The 26,203-nt window shown below is 46.1% G+C and overlaps 1 protein-coding gene across 1 annotated transcript in view; it reads left to right on the top strand.

Annotated features, from left to right (window-relative positions):
• NOX5 (NADPH oxidase 5) overlaps positions 1-1,267 on the top strand; it is a 74,477-nt gene extending 73,210 nt beyond the window's left edge. The window contains exons 16-17 of the mRNA XM_040342230.1: positions 793-959; positions 1,056-1,267. Coding sequence (XP_040198164.1) covers positions 793-959; positions 1,056-1,187 — 299 coding nt within the window. The 3' untranslated portion in view covers positions 1,188-1,267. The remainder of the gene's footprint in view (positions 1-792; positions 960-1,055) is intronic.
• Positions 1,268-26,203: the final 24,936 nt, after the last annotated feature.

Here is a 26,203-nt window from a genome sequence, read left to right as displayed (position 1 = left end):
ACAAAGATACGACGGCATTTGGCTAAGATCCGACAGGCGTACGGCTTCGTACGCCTTCGGATCTTAGGATGCAATACTTCGGCCGCCGCTTGGTGGAGATCGCGTCGTTTTCCGCATCGGGTATGCTTATTAGCTGATTACGGCAATCCACGAAGGTACGCGTGGTCGTCGCATTCTCTTACGTCGGTTTTTCCCGTCGTAAAGTTAAGTGTGCTATTTAGATGGTGTAAAATTACACCATCCATGTTAAAGTATGGCCGTCGTTCCCGCGTCGAATTAAATTTTTTTTTTTGCGTATGACGTCCGGGAATACGTTATGCACGTCGCAGTTCAAAAAACACGTCGGGGCGCCGTAATTTTGCGCAAAGCACGGCGGGAAATTTACAAACGGAGCATGCGCAGAACGTTCGGCGCGGGGACGCGCCTAATTTAAATGGTACACGCCCCATTTGAATTAGGCGGGCTTGCGCCGGATGGCTTTACGCTACGCCGCCGAAAGTTTACACGCAAGTGCTTTGTGAATCAAGCACTTACGCTGGAAACTTGCGGCGGCGTAACGTAAACGGGATACGATACGCCGCCGCAAATCTACATGAATCTGGCCCAAAGATTTTTACATACTCTCCCTGGTTTTACTGAGCCTGGCAACCCTTATGGAGCCCCCTAGTGGCATGGGGCCCTCGGGCAGTGGCCAAGTGACTCAATGGTCAGTCCGCCCCTGGAACCAGTTACAGTAAAGATGACGGCAGTAGAATTGTTCAGAAAATGAAATATGGTTGTTGTGTCTCTCAGGTCGGTTCCTGGAAATGCACATGTACATGACTTCCGCTCTCGGCAAGAACGACATGAAGGCCATCGGACTACAGATGGCTCTGGACCTTCTGGCCAAGAAGGAAGAAAAAGACTCCATCACGGGACTGAAGACTCGAACGCAGCCGGGACGTCCAGACTGGAACAAGGCACGACATATCATTTCCAGACGAATATTTTCTGGGTTGGCTTATAGGAAGTTTTCTAAAAGCGATTATTGATCATTTCGTAATCTTGGTTTTCAGGTTTTCCAGAAAATTGAGCGGGAGAAGAAAGGAAAGGTGCAAGTGTTCTACTGTGGCTCTCCGGCGCTGGCGAAGGTCATCAAGGCTCACTGCGAACAGTTCAACTTCAAATTTTATAAGGAAAATTTCTAGTCATTTGGTCTTTTGCTAAATTCGAGTCATTCAATGAGAATGTAAGGTGCCTACAAATATTAATAAATGGTCACATCAAGGGAGGCTTGTTTTCTTTTTTGAAGGACAACTACATGTCAGGTCACCTGTTGGGGTCAAGGATGTACCACAGGGTAGTGAAACCTATGACTGATTGCTGCGATAAGAGAGGAAGTGTGAACCCAAGATTGCCCAGGGCGCGGAGTCCAAGACCCAGCTTTGTGTTCACCAGAGCCTCTAGTGGTGAGGATGGCCTTCGCCGCAGCTGGATCCAGGTCGCGACCCCTGGGGTCCCCTAGGTCACGCTCCACAGGGAGAGAGGGGAAGCAGCAAGCAGACAAGCAGTAGTGATGGGTAAGCCAAGGTCAGGGAAACAGGCAGACAGGGGTAACCAAGGGACAGGCAAAAGGTCAAGATCACAGGCAAACAGGAAAAGTCGCGGACGAGCCAAAAACGGTACACAGGAAGACAATCGTAGCACACTGCAGACAGGAACTACGCAAACAACACTGTTGAAAAGGACTGCAGGCCTGTAGTGCAATGGTTAATATAGACTTCCTGGGATGGCCTGGGTGGGGCCATACAGGAAGGAGAGGAGATAAGAAGGTAACCAGAACAGAGTCAGGCCTCTTAATGGACAGATGGACACAGGTAAGCTGCCAGACTATTGCATATCCATGACACTACGCCTTTGGTAAGAGTTGTCCTTAACCACTTCCATACCGCGCCTATTCTGGCACTTCTCTCCTTCATGTAAAAATCTGAATTTTTTTACTACAAAATTACTCAGAACCCCCAAACATTATGTATATTTTTTTAAGCAGACACCCTAGGGAATAAAGTGGCGGTCATTGCAACGTTTTATCTCGCATGGTATTTGCGCAATAATTTTTCAAACGCCTTTTTTTGGGGAAAAAAATGGTTTCATGAATTAAAAAAATAACCAAACAGTAAAGTTAGCCCAATTTTTTTGTAAAATATGAAAGATGATGTTACACCGAGTAAATAGATACCTAACATGTCACGCTTTAAAATTGCGCACACTCATGGAATGGCGCCAAACTTCGGTACTTAAAAATCTCCATAGGCAACGCTTTGAAATTTTTAACAGGTTACCAGTTTAGATTTACAGAGGAGATCTAGTGCTAGAATTGTTGCTGGCGCTCTAACGCATGCGGCGATACCTCACATATGTGGTTTAAACGGCGTTTACATATGTCGGCGGGACTTACGTGTGCGTTCGCTTCTGCGCGCAAGCTACCGGGGACAGGGGCGTTAAAAAATTTTTTTTTTTTTTACACTTTTTCTTAATTTTTTTTTTTTTCACTTTTATTCCTATTACAAGGAATGTAAACATCCCTTGTAATAGGAATGTGTGTGACAGGTCCTCTTTATGGAGAGATGCGGGGGAGTCAATAAGACTCACCGATCTCATGATTACTGTTGCTCACTAGCCGCAATCGGGGCTTTGTTTACTTACGGGTACCCGGACGTGACGTCGTCACATCGCGCCCGGGTCCTCCGACGGTCATAGAGATGACTGGTGGCCATCTGGTCACCAGTCATCTCTATGCTTCCTGCCTGCGCCGGACGATTCGTTCTCCGGGCCCCCGATGGCACGGGAGAGCCCGGAGAAGCACCGGATGACGGCGGGAGTGGGGGATGTCCCCTCCCGCCACCTATAAGAACGATCAAGCGGCGGAACTGCCGCGATGATCATTCTTATGTTGCACAGAATCGGCGGCACTAACGAATGATATCTGAATGATGCCTCTAGCTGCACTCATCATTCAGATATCACCACACAAAGCCCAGGACGTCATATGACGTCCACCCAGGATGGGAGATCCCCTCTGTAGACGTCAAATGACTATGGGCCGGTAATGAAGTGGTTAATTAAAGCTTTGGTGAAAAACCTGGAAGCTGATTGGTTTCCATGCAGAGCTACACCAGATTTGCACTCTCCAGTTTTAGTAAATCAACCCAAATGCCTTATAAAACTACAAACACTGGGGTAGATTCAGAGAGCAATTACGCCGGTGTATCCATAGATATGCCGCGTAATTGCTAAGTAGCGCCGGCGTATCTACTTTCTGTATTCAGAAAGCTAGATACGCCGACTTTAGCCTAAGATACGACTGGCATAAGTCTCTTACGCCGTCGTATCTTAGGGTGCATTCTGCCGCTGGCCGCTAGTTGACGCTCCCATAGATGTCAGCGTAGAGTATGCAAATTACATACTTACGCCGATTCACGAATGTACATGCGCCCGGCGGTAGTTTTTTACGTCGTTTTCGACGTAAGGCTGCTCCTGCTATTAGGAGGCACAGCCAATGTTAAGTATGGCCGTCGTTCCCGCATTGCGATTTGAAAATTTTACGCTGTTTGCGTAAGTCGTCCGTGAATGGCGCTGGACGCCATTTACGTTCACGGCGAAACCAATGACGTCCTTGCGACGTCAATTACCGCAATACACGTCGAGAAATTTTAGGGATGGCGCATGCGCAGTACGTTCGGCGCGGGAACGCGCCTAATTAAATGATCCACTCCCCCTACCCGGATCATTTGAATTACGCGCGCTTACGCCGGCCCCTTTTACGCTACGCCGCTTTGTGAATCAAGCACTTGCCCATAAAACTTGTGGAGGCGTAACGTAAATGTCATTCGTTACTCCGCCGCAGTTTTGCGTGCCCCTACCTGCCTACCTGAATCCACCCCACTATTGTGACGATACAAATAAAAGGACAATTGTACCGCACACTTATGCCGCGTACACACTTATGAAGCTCAAAACAAGTCCTTGACCCTTTTTTTCAGGCGGCTTCGGCGTTCGGCATAGCCGACAATGTGTAAATCACCCCTCCAGCGAAAACAATGTTAAAAAACAACGCGTTTTGTCGCGGAAAATCGCGGTACAAAACGCCGCAATTTGTCGCGCCACATCGCGGTACAAAACGCCGCTCTAAGGTGTGAATGCAGCTCTCATGATGACAAAGGTTGCAGTTGCTGGTAGACATGTGCAATTCGTTTAGTTCCGAATTAGTTTTTTAACGAATTTTAACAAATTAGTTCATTCCGAAATTTCCAAATTTTTCAATTTCCAAATTTTTGGATTTCCAAAATTGCCGAATTTTTCCGAATTTGGAAAATTTGAAAATTCGAGATTGCAAAATTCTAAATTGCAAAATTAAAAAATCTAAAATTAAAAAATCTAAAATTCAAAAATCTAAAATCTAAGGGCCAGATTCACAAAAGAGATACGACGGCGTATCTCTGAAATACGATTGTCGTATCTATGCGCCTGATTCATAGAATCAGTTACGCATAGATAGCCCTAAGATCCGACAGGTGTAATTGTGTTACACCGTCGGATCTTAGGCTGTAATTCTAGGCCGGCCGCTAGGTGGCGATTCCATTGCGGTCGGCGTAGAATATGCAAATGACTAGTTACGGCGATTCACGAACGTCCGCTTTGCCCGTCGATCTAAATTTACGTTGTTTCCGTAGCGATACGCGTCATAAAGTTAAGGCTGCCCTCTAGGTGGTCTAGCCAATGTTAAGTATGGCCGTCGTTCCCGCGTTGAAATTTGAAATTTCACGTTGTTTGCGTAAGTTGTACGTGAATGGCGCTGGACGCCATTTACGTTAAGGTCGAAACCAATGACGTCCTTGCGACGTCATTAAGTGCAATGCACGTCGGGTAATTTTAGGGACGGAGCATGCGCAGTACGTTCGGCGCAGGAACGCGCCTAATTTAAATGGTGCCCGTCCCATTTGAATTAGGCGGGCTTGCACCGAGCGGATTTACGTTACACCGCCGCAAGTTTACAGGTAAGAGCTTTGTGAATCAGGCACTTACACTGTAAACCTGCGGCGGTGTAACGTAAATGGGATACGTTACGCCGCCGCAGCGTAACGTATTTGTACCTGAATCTGGTCCTAAAAATCCAGAATTTGCAAAAATAAATTAGCAAAATTCTGAAATTCGGAATTTGATCATTCGGATATAGAAAATTTGGAAATTGGAAATTCAGAATTTTCGAGTTTCTGAATTTCCGAAAAAAGCAAAAAATTAATGAAATGAAATTCGGAAATTTTCGAATTTCCAAATTCACAAATTTTCGAATTTCCAAATTCCGAATTTTCGAATTTCCAAATTCCGATTTTTTTTTAATTTCCGAATTTTCAAATTTCCAAATTCCGAATTTTTTGAATTTCTGAATTTTCGAAAATTCGTAATTTTGAAATTCATAATTTCTGAATTTGCAAATTTCGAATTTCCAAATTCCAAAAGTTTTAGAATTTCTGAATTTTCGAAAATTTGTAATTTTGAAATTCATCATTTTTGAATTTCCGAATTTTTTGAATTTTCGAAAAAAGGGAAAAAAACTAATCAAACGAAAACAAAACATTTTCCAATTCCAAATTGTTAGAATTTTCGAATTTGCAAAATTCGCAAATTCGTAATTCGAAACTCCAAATTTTTTAATTTCCGAATTTTTTAATTTCTGAATTTTACAAATTTCTGAAAAAAGCAAAAAAACGAATGAAACGAAAACCCCAGTTTTTTTTTCCGGCAGTGCACATGTCTAATTACTTCAGTGTGATTTGTAAATGACAGTTAGCAGCGCGCAGCTGTGCGCGTCCCTCTGATAGTAGATGCTACGTCTTCCTCTAATTCTCTCCCAGGAAACACCTGAGTACCCGACAAGCGCCGTCGTCTCGCGTCCTCCCGGAGGTCTCCTTCCACGTCTTCACGTAGACAGAAGAATAACAAGTTGCTGCGAACAATCCAATTGTAACAATTGAGTCTTCCTATTTAATGTGCTTCTTATCCGCTCAGAGGGGCTCCTAGGACTAGAAATGCGTCTCTGGGGGACGCTCACACACACAAGTACTTTGCTTTATATTAAACAAAGTGAGCCGGATTGCCCTTTATAAACACATTTCGGGACGCCGACACATCGGAACGGGAAATCCGCGCTTCTGCTGCTAATCGTCACACGCAGGTGAGAAGTCTTCAGCCCATAGGGACTCAACCACCACCCAATTCATAAGATTTAGGCTGCATTCACACCTAGGCGACAAGTAACGCCGCGTACGCGGCGTATTTTGCCGCGATTCGTTTAACTTTTTTTTTTTTTTTTTAACAAATCATTTCCATTGCTGTCTGTGGCCGAACGCCAATGCCGCCTGAAAAAAAGGGTCCGGGACTTGTTTTCAGGCGGCAGGCGTACGGCGTTTCGGCGTTCGGCGTGAGATGAGAACCATCTCATAGACAGCAATGGAAATTCGCCCCTCCAGCGTATCGAGCGTCGGGCGTTTTGTCGCCAAGGTGTGAATGGAGCCCCCCACAGTACACATCACACAGCCACCCACCCTCTGCACAATAAAAAGCCCCCCACAGTACACAGCCCCCCACCCTCTGCACAATACAAAGCCCCCCACAGTACACAGCCCCCCACCCTCTGCACAATACAAAGCCCCCCACAGTACACAGCCCCCCACCCTCTGCACAATACAAAGCCTCCCACAGCACACAGCCCCCCACCCTCTGCACAATACAAAGCCTCCCACAGTACACAGTCCCTCACCCTCTGCATTATACAAAGCCCCCCACAGCACACAGCCCCCACCCTCTTCACAATACATAGCCCTACACAGCACACAGCCCCCACCCTCTTCACAATACATAGCCCCCCACAGTACACAGCACCCCACCCCCTGCACAATGCACAGCCCCCACCCTCTGCACAATACAAAGCCTCCCACAGTACACAGTCCCTCACCCTCTGCATTATACAAAGCCCCCCACAGCACACAGCCCCCACCCTCTTCACAATACATAGCCCTACACAGCACACAGCCCCCACCCTCTTCACAATACATAGCCCCCCACAGTACACAGCACCCCACCCCCTGCACAATGCACAGCCCCCACCCTCTGCACAATACAAAGCCCCCCACAGTACATAGCCACCCACCCTCTGCACAATACACAGTCCCCCACCATCTGCACAATGCACAGCCTCCCACCCTCTGCACGATACAAAGCCTCCCACAGTACACAGCCCCCCACCCTCTGCACAATACACAGCCCCCCACAATACACAGTCCCCCACCCTCTGCATTATACAAAGCCCCCCACAGTACACAGCACACAGCCACCCACCCTCTGTACAATACAAAGCCCCCCACAGTACACAGCCCCCCACCCTCTGCACAATACAAAGCCCCCCACAGTACACAGCCCCCCACCCTCTGCACAATACAAATCCCCCCCACAGTACACAGCACACAGCCCCCCACCCTCTGCACAATACAAAGCCCCCCACAGTACACAGCCCCCACCCTCTGCACAATACACAGCCCCCCACAATACACAGTCCCCCACCCTCTGCATTATACAAAGTCCCCCACAGCACACAGCCTCCACCCTCTACATAATACAAAGCCCCCCACAGTACATGGCCCCCCTCCCTCTGCACAATACAAATCCCCCACAGTACACAGCCCCCCACCCTCTGCACAACACAAAGCCCCCCCCCACAGTACACAGCACACAGCCCCCCACCCTCTGCACAATACAAAGCCCCCCACAGTACACAGCACACAGCCCCATTAACGTTCTGTTTTCATTCCTTAATGAAAACGGATTAGACTTTCGTCATAGTTTTCGTCAGTTGGCAGAAATGTGCTGTACTTTTACTTTAGTTTTCGTCACTGTAAAAAAAAGCCACTGACGAAAATTATGACGCACACGTTTTCGTTGACGAAATTAACACTGGTCTATAATTTTAAGTGTCGGTTTATTATAACAGGGAAAGACAGAATAACAACAAAAATATCCAGAAAAACGCATTTCACAAAAGTTCTAAATTGATTTGAATTTTAATGAGTGAAATAAGTATTTGATCCCCTTATCAATCAGCAAGATTTCTGTCTCCCAGGTGTCTTCTATACAGGTAACACTCACCCTCTGCACAATACAAAGCCCCCCACAGTACACAGCCAACCACCCAGGTGTCTTCTATACAGGTAACAAGCTGAGATTAGGAGCACTCTCTCTGGCCGGGTTCACACTGGTACGACAAACGCTCTGACATCGGGAGCTCATGACGCATGACGTGTGTAAATCAATGGTTCTCTATGAGAGCCTTCTTAACCACTTAAGACCAAAATGCAGGTAAAGGACGCGGACAGTTTTTGCGATTCGGCAACGCGTCGCTTTAACTGACAATTGCGCGGTCGTGCGACGTGGCTCCGAAAAAAAATTGGCGTCCTTTTTTTCCCACAAATAGAGCTTTCTTTTGGTGGTATTTGATCACTTCTGCGGTTTTTATTTTTTGCGCTATAAACAAAAATAGAGCGTCAATTTTGAAAAAAAAAACAATATTTTTTACTTTTTGCTATAATAAATATCCCCCAAAAATATATAAAAAAAAAAAAAATTCCTGAGTTTAGGCCGATACGTATTCTTCTACCTATTTTTGGTAAAAAAAATCACAATAAGCGTTTATCGATTGGTTTGCGCAAAATTTAAAGCATTTACAAAATAGGGGATAGTTTTATTGCATTTTTATTAATAATTTTCTTTTACTACTAATGGCACATGACACATTTTTGGGACAATTGTCATTTTCACAGCAAAAAATGCTATAAAAATGCGCTGATTACTGTGAAAATGACAATTGCAGTTTAGGAGTTAACCACTAGGGGGCGCTGAAGTGGTTACGTGTGACCTCATATGTGTTTCTAACTGTAGGGGGCGGGGCTGGACGTGTGACGTCATTGATCGTGCTTCCCTATATCAGGGATCACACGATCGATGACGGCGCCACAGTGAAGAACGAGGAAGCTGTGTTTACACTCATCTCTCCCCGTTCTTCAGCTCCGGGGACCGATCGCGGGACTCCAGCAGCGATCGGGTCTGCGGGTCCCGCGGCCGCGGAGCTTCGGACCGGGTCGCGGGCGCGCGCCCGCGAACCGCAGCTGGGCACTTAAAGAGGACGTACAGGTACGTGCTTGTGCCCAGCCGTGCCATTCTGCCGACGCATATGTGCAGGGGGCGGTCCTTAAGTGGTTAACTGGTCCGACTTTGAAAATGCTCCCGGCTCTACTTTGGTCCGACTTCAGCCTATTGAATATCACCGAAGTCAAATCAAAGTCGGATCGCCGTCTTAAATGATCCGACTTTGGCATGCGACTTGTGCTCTGATGAAGGGGAACCCCAGCCAAATAAAAAAAAATAAAAAACAGCATGGGTTCCCCACTCCAAGACCATACCAGGCCCTTTGATCTGGTATGGATTTTTAAGGGGAAACCCCCAAAAAAATGGCGCGGGGTCCCCCCCTAATTCCATACCAGACCCTTATCTGAGCATGCAGCCCTGCAGACCATGAAAGGGGGTGGGGACAAGCAAACACCTCCTCCCCTGAACCATACCAGGCCACATGCCCTCAACATGGCGAGGAGTGGGTGCTTTGGGGGAGGGGGGCCCTGCGCCCCCCACTGCAAAGCACCTTGTCCCCATGTTGATGAGGACAAGGGCCTATTCCCGACAACCCTTGCCGGTAGTTGTTGGGGTCTGCGGGGCGTGTCAGCGCAGAGAGGAGAAGAACCAGAGAGAGAGAGAAGAACCGGCAGAGGGAGAAGACGTCGCCAAAAGAGTCGGAGAGGGGAGAAGAATTCGGAAGAGACGCCGGAGCTGCCTTAATAAAAGAATTTAAAGAGGAAGTAAGCCTTGATGGGTGTTACCAGGGCCGATCCTAGGGTCACAGACGCCTGGGTGCAAAAATATTTCTGGCGCCCCCACATGGGCGTGGTCATCTTATTAACTCCTCCCCATTAAAAATGTTTCTATGGCTATGACTCAAACACAGAGCTGCTCCCCTAAGAATTCTTCATTAGTGTCCCCCATCAGAGTCCCCCCCAGCAGGTGTCCGCCATCAGAGCCCCCCCACAGCAGGTGTCCCCCATCAGAGCCCCCCCATCAGGTGTCCCCCATCAGAGCCCCCCCCAGCAGGTGTCCCCATCAGAGCCCCCCAGCAGGTGTCCCCCATTAGAGCCCCCCACAGCAGGTGTGCCCCATCAGAGCCCCCAGCAGGTGTCCCCCATTAGAGCCCCCCACAGCAGGTGTGCCCCATCAGAGCTCCCCCCAGCAGGTGTCCCCCATTAGAGCCCCCCCACAGCAGGTGTGCCCCATCAGAACCCCCCACAGCAGTTGTCCCCCATCAGAGCCCCCCACAGCGGGTGTCCCCCATCAGAGCCCCCCCCAGCAGGTGTCCCCCATTAGAGCCCCCCCACAGCAGGTGTGCCCCATCAGAGCCCCCCACAGCAGGTGTCCCCCATCAGAGCCCCCCAGCAGGTGTCCCCCATCAGAGCCCCCCAGCAGGTGTCCCCCATTAGAGCCCCCCCACAGCAGTTGTCCCCCATCAGAGGCCCCCACAGCAGGTGCCCCCATTAGAGCCCCCCACAGCAGGTGTCCCCATAGATCAGTACTTGTCCAATAGATCCCTGTAGCTCGAGCGCGCTGGGAGCAGAAGCACATTACAGGGGGGCGGGACATATGTGGCATCTTTGGTTTCTTGGAGGGTGGCACTCGGAGAGCATTTCTGGGAGTGCACGGGATGATTGGCAGCAGCTCCGGCCAATCCAGAAGCCTCTCATCACACCGCCTATGGGAGAAGAGCCGACACACGCAGAGGGGGTGGGGCAGACAGGGGACTGCTCCTTGCGCACCGGACAGAATTTATTAGTGGAGCCTAGTGCCGGAACGTGTTCCTGTAATAGGCTCCTCTGTGGTACCCAACCCCGGATTCCGGGGACATCGGGAAGGTATGCGCTCGTCAGTTGCCAGCGGAGAGAGAAAGCGGGATGGGGAACCGCAGTACCCACTACATGCGCTCCACCTCTGGACACAGACAAGGAGGAGGGAGGGGAGCACTTTGGAGCTTTGACGCCCCCACCTCTGCAGCGCCCGGGTGCGGAGCACCCCGTGCACCCTGCATAGGATCGGCCCTGGGTGTTACTTTCTCTTTGTTTCCCTGTAAAGGTAAAGCATAATGTGACACTTACCTGCAGGAGAAACCCGCAATGTCCCCGTCTTCCTCGCTAGTAGCGAGCGCCCATTCTTCACCCCTCTCCCTTCCGGGGGGCCGCGAACTCCGGCACTGTGACTGGTCGGAGTCGCGTGATGTCGCGTGACGTCACTCCCGCGCATGCGCACAGGAGCCGCCTTTAACGGCATGACCCGAGATAGAAACGGCACAGCGTGCCCTTTCTAACTCCGGCGCATGCGCAGGAGAAATCTTCCTATGGCGATTTGCAAATATCTCCTAGATGTCCAGGTCTGGGAGATATTTCAAGCAACTACAGGTAAGCCTTAACCACTTAAGGACCGCCTCCTGCACATATACGTCGGCAGAATGGCACGGCTGGGCACAAGCACGTACCTGTACGTCCTCTTTAAGTGCCCAGCCGTAGGTCCCGGGCGCACGCCCGCGACCCGGTCCGAAGCTCCGTGACCGCGGGACCCGCAGACCCGATCGCTGCTGGAGTCCCGCGATCGGTCCCCGGAGCTGAAGAACGGGGAGAGGTGAGTGTAAACACAGCTTCCCCGTTCTTCACTGTGGCAGTGTCATTGATCGTGTGTTCCCTGATATAGGGAAAGGCGATCAGTAACGTCACACGTCCAGCCCCGCCCCCCTACAGTTAGAAACACATATGAGGTCACACTTAACCCCTTCAGCGCTCCTAGTGGTTAACTCCCAAACTGCAATTGTCATTTTCACAGTAATCAGTGCATTTTTATAGAATTTTTTGCTGTGAAAATGACAATGGTCCCAAAAATGTGTCAAAATTGTCCGATGTGTCCGCCATAATGTCGCGGTCACAATTTTTTTTTTTTTAAATAAAAATGCTATAAAACTATCCCCTATTTTGTAAACGCTATACATTTTGCGCAAACCAATCGATAAACATTGTTTGCGAAAACCGCAGAGGTGATCAAATACCACCAAAAGAAAGCTCTATTTGTGGGGAAAAAAAGGACGTCAATTTTGTTTGGGAGCCACATTGCACGATTGTCAGTGAAAGCGACGCTTTCCCGAATCGTTTACCTGCATTTTGGTCCGGGTCTTAAGTGGTTAATCTAGACTTACCTGTAGGCTAAAGTGGTTGTAAAGGGTTTCCAACCACTTTAAAAACCTGTGTACTGTGTTTATTTTTGACACTTTTTTTTTTTTTTTTAGGTGAATGGGTAGGGGTACGATCTACCACATACTCATTCACATGAGGGTGGGGGCTGGGATCTGTCACTGTATTTTTCCTAAGAGATTAATGCCTGTTTTATTGGCTCCATCTAGTGGCTAAAATGCAGTATGGTTTTCTAAAATACCCCCAATGAGAAAACTATACCGCATTTTTTTGTTACCAGTTGGGCTCCAGAGCAATTTTGATTTCATTTTTCGCATTCATGTAAAACAATCCTAATTTTTGGCAATAAAATGAATTAACCCCCCCCAGAACATTATTAGGTAGATTCATAAAGAGTTAGGCCGGCTTATCAGTAGATAAGCCGACCTAACTCAGAATCTACGCCGACCTATGTTTAAGCGTATGCTCAAACAGAGATACGCTTAAACATATCTAAGATACGAAGGCTTGCGCCGTCCTATCTTAGATTGCAATATTTCAGATGGCCGCTAGGTGGCGCTTCCATTGTGGTCGGCGTAGAATATGAATATGAGTAGATACGCCGATTCACGAACGTACGCCCGGCCGCCGCAGTACTTTTACACCATTTACGTTAGAGATAGGCCGCCTAAGGTTAGAGCTTAGCCCTACATGGAATAGTAATTCTAAGTATGGCCGCCGTTCCCACGTCGAAATTCGAATTTTTTACGTCGTTTGCGTAAGTCGTCCGTGAATCGGGATTAACGTCGTTTACGTCCACGTCAAAATCAATAGGCCCGTGCGGCGTACTTAGCCGCAATGCACACTGGGAAATGTAGGCGCCCGGCGCATGCGCAGTAAGAAAAAACGTCAAAAATGTATGGTCAAGCCTTATTAACATAAAACACGCCCCCCTTACACACATTTGAATTCGGCGCCCTTACGCCCGCCCGCTTTAGGCTACGCCGCCGTAACATAGCAGGCAAGTACATTGTGAATCATGTACTTGCCTCGCTAACTTACGGCGGCGTAGCCTAAATGCCTTAAGCTACGCCACCGCAAAGTTGCGGCAACGTACGTGAATCTAGGCATAAGTACGTCTGCTCCTAAGACCTTTCATTGTGTGAAGATGCTATTGGTGATAGCTATGTGTTGTGCGTTAGCAGTCTAAAGGTCAGGTGTTTCCTTTCAGGGGTAGGGAATTAGCATGTCAATTATGTTTAGTAAAGGAATGTGACTTCTCAGCTGTGGTAATTAGGTCATGTTAAATCGGTGCCAAAACGTCTGACATAGAAATGTGTATTATGCAGGTGAATTACTTAGTATCGGAGTCCTGACGTCTGGGGAATAATTAACTTCTCTGAATGTCATTCTCTAAAAGAATGTGATTGAAGCCCCCCCCCCATTGTGTGATGTGTGGGTGGAGAGTTCATTTGTTCCTTTGATTACTGTAACATGTTGTACTGTATATAAGCAAGCTAAGATACCATTAAAAGAGTTCATACATTTTGACTCAGAGAACGGAGCTTTGTCTCGTCTTTCTGGGGAATTGGTATGGATCGTGTCTGTTGGATGGTTGGAGTGTCAGATAAGCTGTCGTGGGCGATGGAAGGGGAATATCGTAAACGGTGGTGACCGTTACAATATTTAATTACATATATTTTTTTTATATTTATAATTATATATATAATTTATTTTTATTTTTTACTTTATTATTTCTACATTGCGTGGGCTAGATTCAGATAGGTTAGCGGATCTGATTTACGTTACGCCGCCGCAATTTTTTGAGGCAAGTGCTTTATTCAGAAAGCACTTGCCTCTAAAGTTGCGGCGGCGTATCGTAAATCCCCCGGGGGCATGTACAATTTAAATCAGGTGCGTCCCCGCGCCGATCGATCAGCGCATGCGCCGTCCGCAAATTTTCCCAGCGTGCATTGCTCCAAATGACGTCGCAAGGACGTCATTGGTATCGACGTTAGCGTAAATTGCGTCCGGCCGTATTCGCCAACGACTTACGCAAAATTACGTAAAAAATTCAAAACTCGGGAACGACGGCCATACTTAACATAGGATACGCCGCACTTACCCCTCCTATAGCAGGGGTAACTTTCCGCCGGAAAAAGCCGAACGCAAACAATGTAAAAAAAATGCGCCGGGCTGTCGTTCATTTCTGAATCGGCGTAAATGCTCATTTGCATATTTGACGCGTAAAAGATATGGAAGCGCCACCTAGTGGCCGGCCTGGAATTGCAGCCTAAGATCCGACGGTGTAAGTCACTTACACCTGTCGGATCTTAGGCATATCTATGCGCAACCTGATTCTATGAATCAGGCGCATAGATATGATGGCCGGACTCAGAAAGAAGATACAACAGCGTATCTCCTGATACGCCGTCGTATCTTCTTTCTGAATCCGGCCCCGTGTGTTATTTGCGTCCCCAGTTTACATGCGTGTGCGCGCATTGGGCTCGCGTTTGCGTTTGCGCAGGTGTGCAAGGCTACGGGATGTTTTCGGCAATTTTTTTTTGTTTTGAATATATTTAATTATATATATATTTTTTTTCTTTCATTTTTATGTTTATTTTTACTTTATTATTACAAGTATTATTTGCTTGAAATATTACTGACTGGCATATTTTTGCTCGAATAATGAGGAGTACTTTTTTTTTTTACATATAGTCCCCTCGGGGGAAAAAGATCATTATTTTAAAATATTTTAAACAATTTTATTCCTATTAGAGATCTCACAGCCTAAAAAAAAAATCACTGACACCAACCAATGCTGTAACCTGTAAAGACCCGTTCCATATTTGCATTCAATATTCTAGTACAACTTTATTAGTTTGTACATGAACAAAGGTAGACCCCCCTCACCGCGATGACAGCGGATGCAGGCGGATGATCCCGATGATTCTCGGGCTGATCTCGGCAGATTGGGACGCGGCCGCACACAGCGGGGAGACAGACATAATTATAACCTCGGGCGCCGCCGCCGCGGAGGCCTGCTTATTAACCTGTCAGATCTGGAGGCAGAAGAGGGTAGGTGCGCACACGTCCCCATGGTGACGCGACCTATCCATCTGGAAGATTGTCACCTCTGTGTACCGAGATATGAAACGTTTATTTGGAGGCGAGTAACGGAAATAAACCGGGGCTCCTCTACACCAATGTTCATGTTATAGCCAATGAGTATCATTCAATAAAATTATGAGAAATGTGCTACAGAGATGAATTCTACGACCAGACCAACCAAGAGAGATCAAGTAGAGGATCTTCTTCCTCCCACTGACCACTAATACTGGGGTATTCTTCCTCCCACTGACCACTAATACTGGGGTATTCTTCCTCCCACTGACCGCTAATACCGGTGCATTATTCCTCCCACTGGCCACTAATACTGGGGTATTCTTCTTTTCACTGACCACTAATACTGGGGTATTCTTCTTTTCACTGACCACTAATACTGGGGTATTCTTCTTTCCATTGACCACACAATGCTGGGGGCATTCTTCCTCTCACTGACCACTAATACTGGGGTATTCTTTTTTTCACTGACCACACAATGCTGGGGGCATTCTTCCTCCCTAAATCACTGATGCTGGGGCCTTCTTCCTCCTACTGACCACTAATACTGATGCATTCTTCCTCCCACTGACCACTAATACTGGAGCATTTTTCCTCCCACTGACCACTAATACGGGAGCATTCTTCCTTCCACTGACCACTAATACTGATGCATTCTTCCTCCCACTGACCACTAATACGGGAGCATTCTTCCTTCCACTGACCACTAATACTGGAGCATTCTTCCTCCCACTGACCACTAATACTGGGGCATTCTTCCTCCCACTGACCACTAATACGGGAGCATTCTTCCTTCCACTGACCACTAATACTGGAGCATTCTTCCTCCCACTGACCACTAATACTGGGGTATTCTTCCTCCCACTGACCACTAATACGGGAGCATTCTTCCTCCCACTGACCACTAATACTGATGCATTCTTCCTCCCACTGACCACTAATACGGGAGCATTCTTCCTTCCACTGACCACTAATACTGGAGCATTCTTCCTCCCACTGACCACTAATACTGGGGCATTCTTCCTCCCACTGACCACTAATACTGGGGTATTCTTCCTCCCACTGACCACTAATACTGGAGCATTCTTCCTCCCTAAATCAATAATGCTGGGGCATTCTTCCTCCCTAAATCACTGACGCTGGGGCCTTCTTCCTTCCACTGACCACTAATACTGGAGCATTCTTGCTCCCACTGACCACTAATACTGGGGTATTCTTCTTTCCACTAACCACCAATGTTGGGACATTCTTCCTTCCATTAACCACTAATGACAAGGCATTTTTCTTTGCACTGACCATCAATACTAGGACAGTTCCCTTCTTATTGACTAACAGTGTTGTGCATTCTGTTTTGGCCACCAATGCTAGAGCATTCTTCTTTCCAATGATCAGAAAATGCTGGGGCATTCTTCTTTCCACTGACCACTAATACTGGGGCATTCTTCTTTCCAATTACCACTAATACTGGGGTATTCTTCTTTTCAATTACCACTAATACTGGGGTATTCTTCTTTCCACTGACCACTAATTCTGAGACATTCATCTTTCCACTAATCACCAATTCTGGTGTATTGTTCCTTCCACTGACCAATAATGCTGGGGTATTTATTCACCCATTGACCACCAAAGCTGGGGAATTTTTCCTCCCACTAACCACTTATGATGGGGAATTCTTCCGACCACTAATTCTGTGGCATTCTTCCTCCCTAAATCACTAATACTGGAGCATTTTTCACTTTCACTTTCCACTGACCACCAATAATGGGTCAGTTCTCCTCCCATTGGCAGTGTTAAGCATTCTGTTTTCCACTGACTGACAACACTAGAACCATTTTATTTCACCTGACCACCAATTCTGCATCATTCTTCTTTCCACTGACCACCACAGCTGGGGCATTCTTCCTCCCACTAACCACTAATGCTGGGGCATTCTTCTGACCACCAATTCTGGGGTATTTCTCCTCTCCTTGACCGACAATGCTGGGGCATTCCTCCTTCCACTGACCACCAATTCTGGTGTATTTTTTCTCCCACTAACCACGAATGCTGGGGAATTCTTCTGACCACCAATTCTGGGGCATTCTTCCTTCCACTGACCACACAATGCTGGGGCATTCTTCCTCCCTGAATCACTGATGCTGAGGCATTCGTCTTTCCACTGACCACCAATTCTGAGACCTTCATCTTTCTACCAATCCCCAATACTGGGGCATTCCTACCCCCACTAACCACCAATGTTGGGACATTCTTCCTTCCATTAACCACTAATGACGAGGCATTTTTCTTTGCACTGACCATCAATACTAGGACAGTTCCCTTCTTATTGACTAACAGTGTTGTGCATTCTGTTTTGGCCACCAATGCTGGGGCATTCTTCTTTCCAATTACCACTAATACTGGGGCATTCTTCTTTCCAATTACCACTAATACTGGGGCATTCTTCTTTCCAATGACCACTAATACTGGGGCATTCTTCTTTCCAATGACCACTAATACTGGGGCATTCTTCTTTCCAATTACCACTAATACTGGGGCATTCTTCTTTCCAATGACCACTAATACTGGGGCATTCTTCTTTCCAATGACCACTAATACTGGGGCATTCTTCTTTCCAATTACCACTAATACTGGGGTATTCTTCTTTCCAATTACCACTAATACTGGGGTATTCTTCTTTCCACCGATCACTTATACTGGGACATTCTCACTCCTTAAATAACTAATACTGGGGCATTTTTCTTTCCACTGACCACTAATTCTGAGACATTCATCTTTCCAATAATCACCAATTCTGGGGTATTGTTCCTTCCACTGACCAATAATGCTGGGGTATTATTTCACCCATTGACCACCAAAGCTGGGGAATTTTTCCTCCCACTAACCACTAATGATGGGGAATTCTTCCAACCACTAATTCTGTGGCATTCTTCCTCCCTAAATCACTAATACTGGAGCATTTTTCACTTTCACTTTCCACTGACCACCAATAATGGGTCAGTTCTTCTCCCATTGACAGTGTTAAGCATTCTGTTTTCCACTGACCGACAACGCTAGAACCATTTTATTTCACCTGACCACCAATTCTGCGTCATTCTTCTTTCCACTGACCACCACAGCTGGGGCATTCCTCCTCCCACTAACCACTAATGCTGGGGCATTCTTCTGACCACCAATTCTGGGGTATTTCTCCTCTCCTTGACCGACAATGCTGGGGCATTCCTCCTTCCACTGACCACCAATGCTGGTGTATTTTTTCTCCCACTAACCACGAATGCTGGGGAATTCTTCTGACCACCAATTCTGGGGCATTCTTCCTTCCACTGACCACACAATGCTGGGGGCATTCTTCCTCCCTAAATCACTGATGCTGAGGCCTTCTTCTTTCCACTGACCACCAATTCTGAGACCTTCATCTTTCTACTGATCCCCAATACTGGGGCATTCCTACCCCCACTAACCACCAATGTTGGGACATTCTTCCTTCCATTAACCACTAATGACGAGGCATTTTTCTTTGCACTGACCACTAATACTGGGGTATTCTTCTTTCCAGTGATCACTTATACTGGGACATTCTCACTCATTAAATTACTAATACTGGGGCATTTTTCTTTCCACTGACCACTAATTCTGAGACATTCATCTTTCCACTAATCACCAATTCTGGGGTATTGTTCCTTCCACTGACCAATAATGCTGGGGTATTCTTTCACCCATTGACCACCAAAGCTGAGGAATTTTTCCTCCCACTAACCACTAATGATGGGGAATTCTTCCGACCACTAATTCTGTGGCATTCTTCCTCCCTAAATCACTAATACTGGAGCATTTTTCACTTTCACTTTCCACTGACCACCAATAATGGGTCAGTTCTCCTCCCATTGAAAGCATTCTGTTTTCCACTGACCGACAACACTAGAACCATTTTATTTCACCTGACCACCAATTATGCGTCATTCTTCTTTCCACTGACCACCACAGCTGGGGCATTCTTCCTCCCACTAACCACTAATGCTGGGGAATTCTTCTGACCACCAATTCTGGGGTATTTCTCCTCTCCTTGACCGACAATGCTGGGGCATTCCTCCTTCCACTGACCACCAATTCTGGGGCATTCCTCCTTCCACTGACCACCAATGCTGGTGTATTTTTTCTCCCACTAACCACGAATGCTGGGGAATTCTTCTGACCACCAATTCTGGGGGCATTCTTCCTCCCTAAATCACTGATGCTGAGGCCTTCTTCTTTCCACTGACCACCAATTCTGAGACCTTCATCTTTCTACCGATCCCCAATACTGGGGCATTCCTACCCCCACTAACCACCAATGTTGGGACATTCTTCCTTCCATTAACCACTAATGACGAGGCATTTTTCTTTGCACTGACCACTAATACTGGGGTATTCTTCTTTCCAGTGATCACTTATACTGGGACATTCTCACTCATTAAATTACTAATACTGGGGCATTTTTCTTTCCACTGACCACTAATTCTGAGACATTCATCTTTCCACTAATCACCAATTCTGGGGTATTGTTCCTTGTACTGACCAATAATGCTGGGGTATTCTTTCACCCATTGACCACCAAAGCTGGGGAATTTTTCCTCCCACTAACCACTAATGAAGGGGTATTCTTCCTCCCTAAATCACTCATGCTGAGGCATTCTTCTTTCCACTGACCACCAATTCTTCTTTCCACTGACCACCACAGCCGATGCATTCTTCCTCCCACTAACCACTAATGCTGGGGCATTCTTCTGACCACAAATTCTGGGGTATTTCTCCTCTCCTTGACCGACAATTCTGGGGCATTCTTCCTTCCACTGACCACCAATGCTGGGGTATTATTTCTCCCACTAACCACGAATGCTGGGGAACTCTTCTGACCACCAACCACTAATGCAGAGGCATTCTTCTGACCACCAATTCTGGGGCATTCTTCTTTCCACTGACCACCAATGCTGGGGTAGTGCCCACATATGTAAACGGTGTTCGCCCCATACATGTGAGGTATCGCCGCGATCGTTAGAGCGAGAACAATAATTCTAGAACCAGACCTCCTCTGTAACTCTAAACATGTAACCTGTAAAGGTGTTTAATTCGTCGCCAATGGAGATTTATAAGTACCGTCGTTTGTCGCCATTCTACTAGCGTGCGCAATTTTAATTCCCTGATTCCCATACCGAAGATGGCAGCGGCGGCACCTGAGAGGCGATCGATAGATCGGCTTTGGGTGAGGACATCGCGGGCGCCCTGGACAGGTAAGTGTCCTTATTTTAAAAGTCAGTAGCTGCAGTATTAGTAGTTGCTGACTTTGAAAAAAAATAAATTGAGCGGAACTCCGCTTTAACCGCTTGCCGACTGCCGCACACAGATATACGTCTGCAGCATGGCATGGGTAGGCAAAAGGATGTACATATACATCCCCTTTAAGAAGCGGCATTGTGGACACCGCCAGAGGTACGCGCGCGCCCGCTGCGGGTCCCGCAGACTCGATGTCCGCGGGGATACCCGTGATCGTCTCACGGTGAGGAAGAACGGGGAAATGCTGATGTAAACAAGGAATTTCCCCATTCTTCCTAGTGACAGGACAGTGATCACAGCTCCCTGTAATCGGAAGCGATGATTAGTGTCGTGTCACACGTAGCCCATCCCCCCAACAGTTAGAATCAATCCTTAGGGCACACTCAACCCCTTCCTCGCCCCCTAGTGGTTAACCTCTTCCCTGCCAGTGTCATTTTCACAGTAATCAGTGCATTTTTATAGCTGTGTCAATGACAATGGTCCCAAAATGGTGTCAAAAGTGTCCGCTGTGTCCGCCGTAATGTCGCAGTCATGATAAAAATCGCTGAAAAGATACATTTTAATGAATGAAAAAAAAACCACAATATATACACCAATTATTTTTTGGGGAAAATGTGAAAGATGATGTTATGTCAAGTAAATAGATACCTAACATGTCACACTTTAAAATCGCGCACTCTCGTGGAATGGCGACAAACTACGGTACTTAAAAAAATCTCCATAGGCGACACTTTGTAACACCTTTACAGGTTACATGTTTAGAGTCACGGAGGAGGTCTGGTTTTAGAATTATTGCTCTCGCTCAAACGATCGCAGTGATACCTCACATGTGTGGGGCGAGCACCGTTTACATATGTGGGTGCGACTTACATATGTGTTCATTTTTGCGCATAAGCACAGGGGGATGGGGACGCTTTTTATTTTACTTTTACTTAGGATTTTTTTTATAATTTTTTTATTATATTATTATTATTATTAATATTTATATTATTAAATACTGCCAGAAAAAGCCTGATCTTTAAAATAATAAATAATATGTAATAATATTAATAATAATAAGATAATATATAATAAAAATACTGTTTTTAATACAATTATTTTAAAATAAATAATATTTAATAATAATAATAATAATAATAATAATGATAATGATAATAATAATAATAATAATAATGATAATGATAAGGATAATAATAATTAATAATAATAATAATAATAATAATAATGATAATAATAATAATAATAATAATAATAATAATAATGATAATGATAATAATAATAATAATAATAATAATAATAATGATAATGATAATGATAATAATAATGATAATAATAATAATGATAATGATAATAATAATGATAATAATAATAATAATAATAATAATAATAATAATAATAATAATGATAATAATAATGATAATGATAATAATGATAATGATAATAATAATAATAATAATGATAATGATAATAATAATGATAATAATAATAATAATAATAATGATAAGGATAATGATAATAATAATGATAATAATAATAATAATAATAATAATAATAATAATAATAATAAATAATATGTAATAATAATATTATTAATAATAATATAATATGTAATAAAAATAATGTTTATAATAAAATTATTTTAAAATAAATAATATTTATTATTAATAATAATAATAATAATAATGATAATGATAATAATAATGATAATAATAATAATAATAATAATGATAAGGATAATGATAATAATAATGATAATAATAATAATAATAATAATAATAATAATAATAAATAATATGTAATAATAATATTATTAATAATAATATAATATGTAATAAAAATAATGTTTATAATAAAATTATTTTAAAATAAATAATATTTATTATTAATAATAATAATAATAATAATAATAATAATAATAATAATATTCCAATATTTATTAAACATTTATATATTTTAATAAAAGCAAAAATGACTAAGGGATGTTTCTTATATTGTCCTCAATGTAATAAATGTTACTAGTTGAAGATTAATGACAGTGACAAGTATCTGCATGCTGTTCTCGTCAATATAAATGTAAATTGCACTTCCGGTTTGCGGGCCAAGCCTCGCTCTGGCCTCCTCTCCAGTTTCAGGGGCGTGGCTTTTGTGGTTAGCGTCCCCAACAGGTGTCATTGTCGCCTTGCTATTGGCTGATCTCGTAGGTGAGCAACCCACGTGAACGACGATTCTGGCCTCCCATTGGCTGCAAACGGTTTTCGTTCCGTATGCCGATTGGCCGGACTTCTTCTTTGTAGAAGGTAGGCGGCATTGTGATTGGCCGGCGGGTTCCCCCGGGAGGAGTGCGGGTGCTTCTGGGATCCGAGGCCCGAGAGGGAGAGAGAGGGAGGAGAAGCCGGCGGAGAGAGCGGAGAAGAGCAGGGACGGAGGTGAGAGGAGCGGGGATGGAGGGTGTGTGTGAGGGGAGAGCTCCGGGGACTGTGCTGTGTACGGAGAGATCCCAGCCACAGGTGTGTGATTACAGGGGCCCCACAGTGTCCTGTATTGGGGGCCCCCACAGTGTCCTGTATTGGGGGCCCCCACAGTGTCCTGTATTGGGGGCCCCCACAGTGTCCTGTATTGGGGGCCCCCACAGTGTCCTGTATTGGGGGCCCCCACAGTGTCCTGTATTGGGGGCCCCCACAGTGTCCTGTATTGGGGGCCCCACAGTGTCCTGTATTGGGGTGATATCTGGGGGGCCCCCACAGTGTCCTGTATTGGGGTGATATCTGGGGGGCCCCACAGTGTCCTGTATTGGGGGGATATCTGGGGGGCCCCACAGTGTCCTGTATTGGGGGGATATCTGGGGGGGGCCCACAGTGTCCTGTATTGGGGTGATATCTGGGGGGCCCCACAGTGACCTGTATTGGGGGGATATCTGGGGGGCCCCACAGTGTCCTGTATTGGGGGGATATCTGGGGGGGCCCCACAGTGTCCTGTATTGGGGTGATATCTGGGGGGCCCCACAGTGTCCTGTATTGGGGTGATATCTGGGGGGGCCCCACAGTGTCCTGTATTGGGGGGATATCTGGGGGGCCCCCACAGTGTCCTGTATTGGGGGGGATATCTGGGGGGCCCCACAGTGTCCTGTATTGGGGGGATATCTGGGGGGTCCCACAGTGTCCTGTATTGGGGAGATATCTGGGGGCCCCCACAGTGACCTGTATTGGGGGATATCTGAGGGGGGCCCACAGTGTCCTGTATTGGGGAGATATCTGGGGGCCCCCACAGTGACCTGTATTGGGGGGGATATCTGGGGGGCCCCACAGTGACCTGTATTGGGGGGATATCTGGGGGCTCCCACAGTGTCCTGTATTGGGGGGATATCTGGGGGGTCCCACAGTGTCCTGTATTGGGGAGATATCTGGGGGCCCCCACAGTGACCTGTATTGGGGGATATCTGAGGGGGGCCCCACAGTGTCCTGTATTGGGGGGGGATATCTGAGGGGCCCCACAGTGTCCTGTATTGGGGGGATATCTAAGGGGCCCCACAGTGTCCTGTATTGGGGGGATATCTGGGAGGGCCCCACAGTGTCCTGTATTGGGGGGGATATCTGGGGGGGCCCCACAGTGTCCTGTATTGGGGGGGATATCTGGGGGGGCCCCACAGTTTCCTGTATTGGGGGGGATATCTGGGGGGGCCCCCACAGTGTCCTGTATTGGGGGGGGATATCTGGGGGGCCCCACAGTGTCCTGTATTGGGGGGGATATCTGGGGGCCCCCACAGTGTCCTGTATTGGGGGGGTATATCTGGGGGGCCCCACAGTTTCCTGTATTGGGGGGAATATCTGGGGGGCCCCACAGTTTCCTGTATTGGGGGGAATATCTGGGGGGCCCCACAGTTTCCTGTATTGGGGGGGATATCTGGGGGGGCCCCACAGTTTCCTGTATTGGGGGGGATATCTGGGGGGCCCCACAGTGACCTGTATTGGGGGGGATATCTGGGGGGCCCCACAGTGACCTGTATTGGGGGGATATCTGGGGGGCCCCACAGTGACCTGTATTGGGGGGGATATCTGGGGGGCCCCACAGTGACCTGTATTGGGGGGATATCTGGGGGACCCCACAGTGACCTGTATTGGGGGGGATATCTGGGGGGCCCCACAGTGTCCTGTATTGGGGGGGATATCTGGGGGGCCCCACAGTGTCCTGTATTGGGGGGGGGATATCTGGGGGGCCCCACAGTGTCCTGTATTGGGGGGGATATCTGGGGGGCCCCACAGTGTCCTGTATTGGGGGGATATCTGGGGGGCCCCACAGTGTCCTGTATTGGGGGGGATATCTGGGGGGCCCCACAGTGTCCTGTATTGGGGGGGATATCTGGGGGGCCCCACAGTGTCCTGTATTGGGGGGGATATCTGGGGGGCCCCACAGTGTCCTGTATTGGGGGGGATATCTGGGGGGCCCCACAGTGTCCTGTATTGGGGGGGATATCTGGGGGGCCCCACAGTGTCCTGTATTGGGGGGATATTTTTTTTTTGTGGTAGTTAATCACCTCTGTGCATGTTTTTTTTTTTTTTTTTTTTTTGCACTATAAACGGACAATTAAAAAAAAAGAATATATATATTTTAAATTGTCTGTCTGTTTTTAGTGCAAGAAAAAAAAAAAGACAATTTAAAATATATATATATATTCTTTTTTTAAAATTATCTGTTTTTAGTGCAAGAATTTTTTTTTAAAAAAGAAAGAATATATATATATATTTTTTTAAATTGTCTGTTTTTTAGCGCAAAAAAAGGATAAAAAAAAAAAAAAAACAGGTGATCAACTACCACAAAAAAAGAAAATCTCTTTTTGTCAGTTTGAAGAAAATACTTACTTTCTGCTATAAAACCTATCCAAATTTTTTTATTCCCCCCCCCCCCCCCCCCACACAAATAGAGCTTTCGTTTGGTTGTATTTGATCACCTCTATTTTTTGCGCTATAAACAAAAGAAGAGCAACAATTTTGAAAAAAAACTCTATCTTGTACTTTTTGCTATAATAAATATCATATTTTCTTTTTAAAAAAAAACAATTTCCCTCAGTTTAGGCCGATACGTATTCTTCTACATATTTTTGGTAAAAAAATCGCAATAAGCGTATTTGATCGGTTTGCGCAAAAGTTCTAGCATTTACAAAATAGGGAATAAAATTATGGCTTTTTTTTTTTTTTACTAGTAATGGCGGCGATGTGCTATATTTTTATTTTATTTTATTGTGACCGTGACATTGCGGCGGACATATCGGACACTTTTGACACATTTTTGGTCAAAGATAGCCCAATTTTTTTTTATATTGTGAAAGGTAATGTTACGCCGAGTAAATTGATACCCAACATGCCATGCTTCAAAATTGCGCCCGCTCGTGGAATGGCGTCAAACTTTTACCCTTAAAAATCTCCATAGGCGACGTT

The sequence above is a fragment of the Rana temporaria genome, chromosome 3, assembly GCF_905171775.1.
Source record: "Rana temporaria chromosome 3, aRanTem1.1, whole genome shotgun sequence".
Classification (NCBI taxonomy): Eukaryota; Metazoa; Chordata; class Amphibia; order Anura; family Ranidae; genus Rana; species Rana temporaria.
Note: the sequence above shows the minus strand (reverse complement) of the source record. Positions and strands in the feature narration are given on the sequence as shown.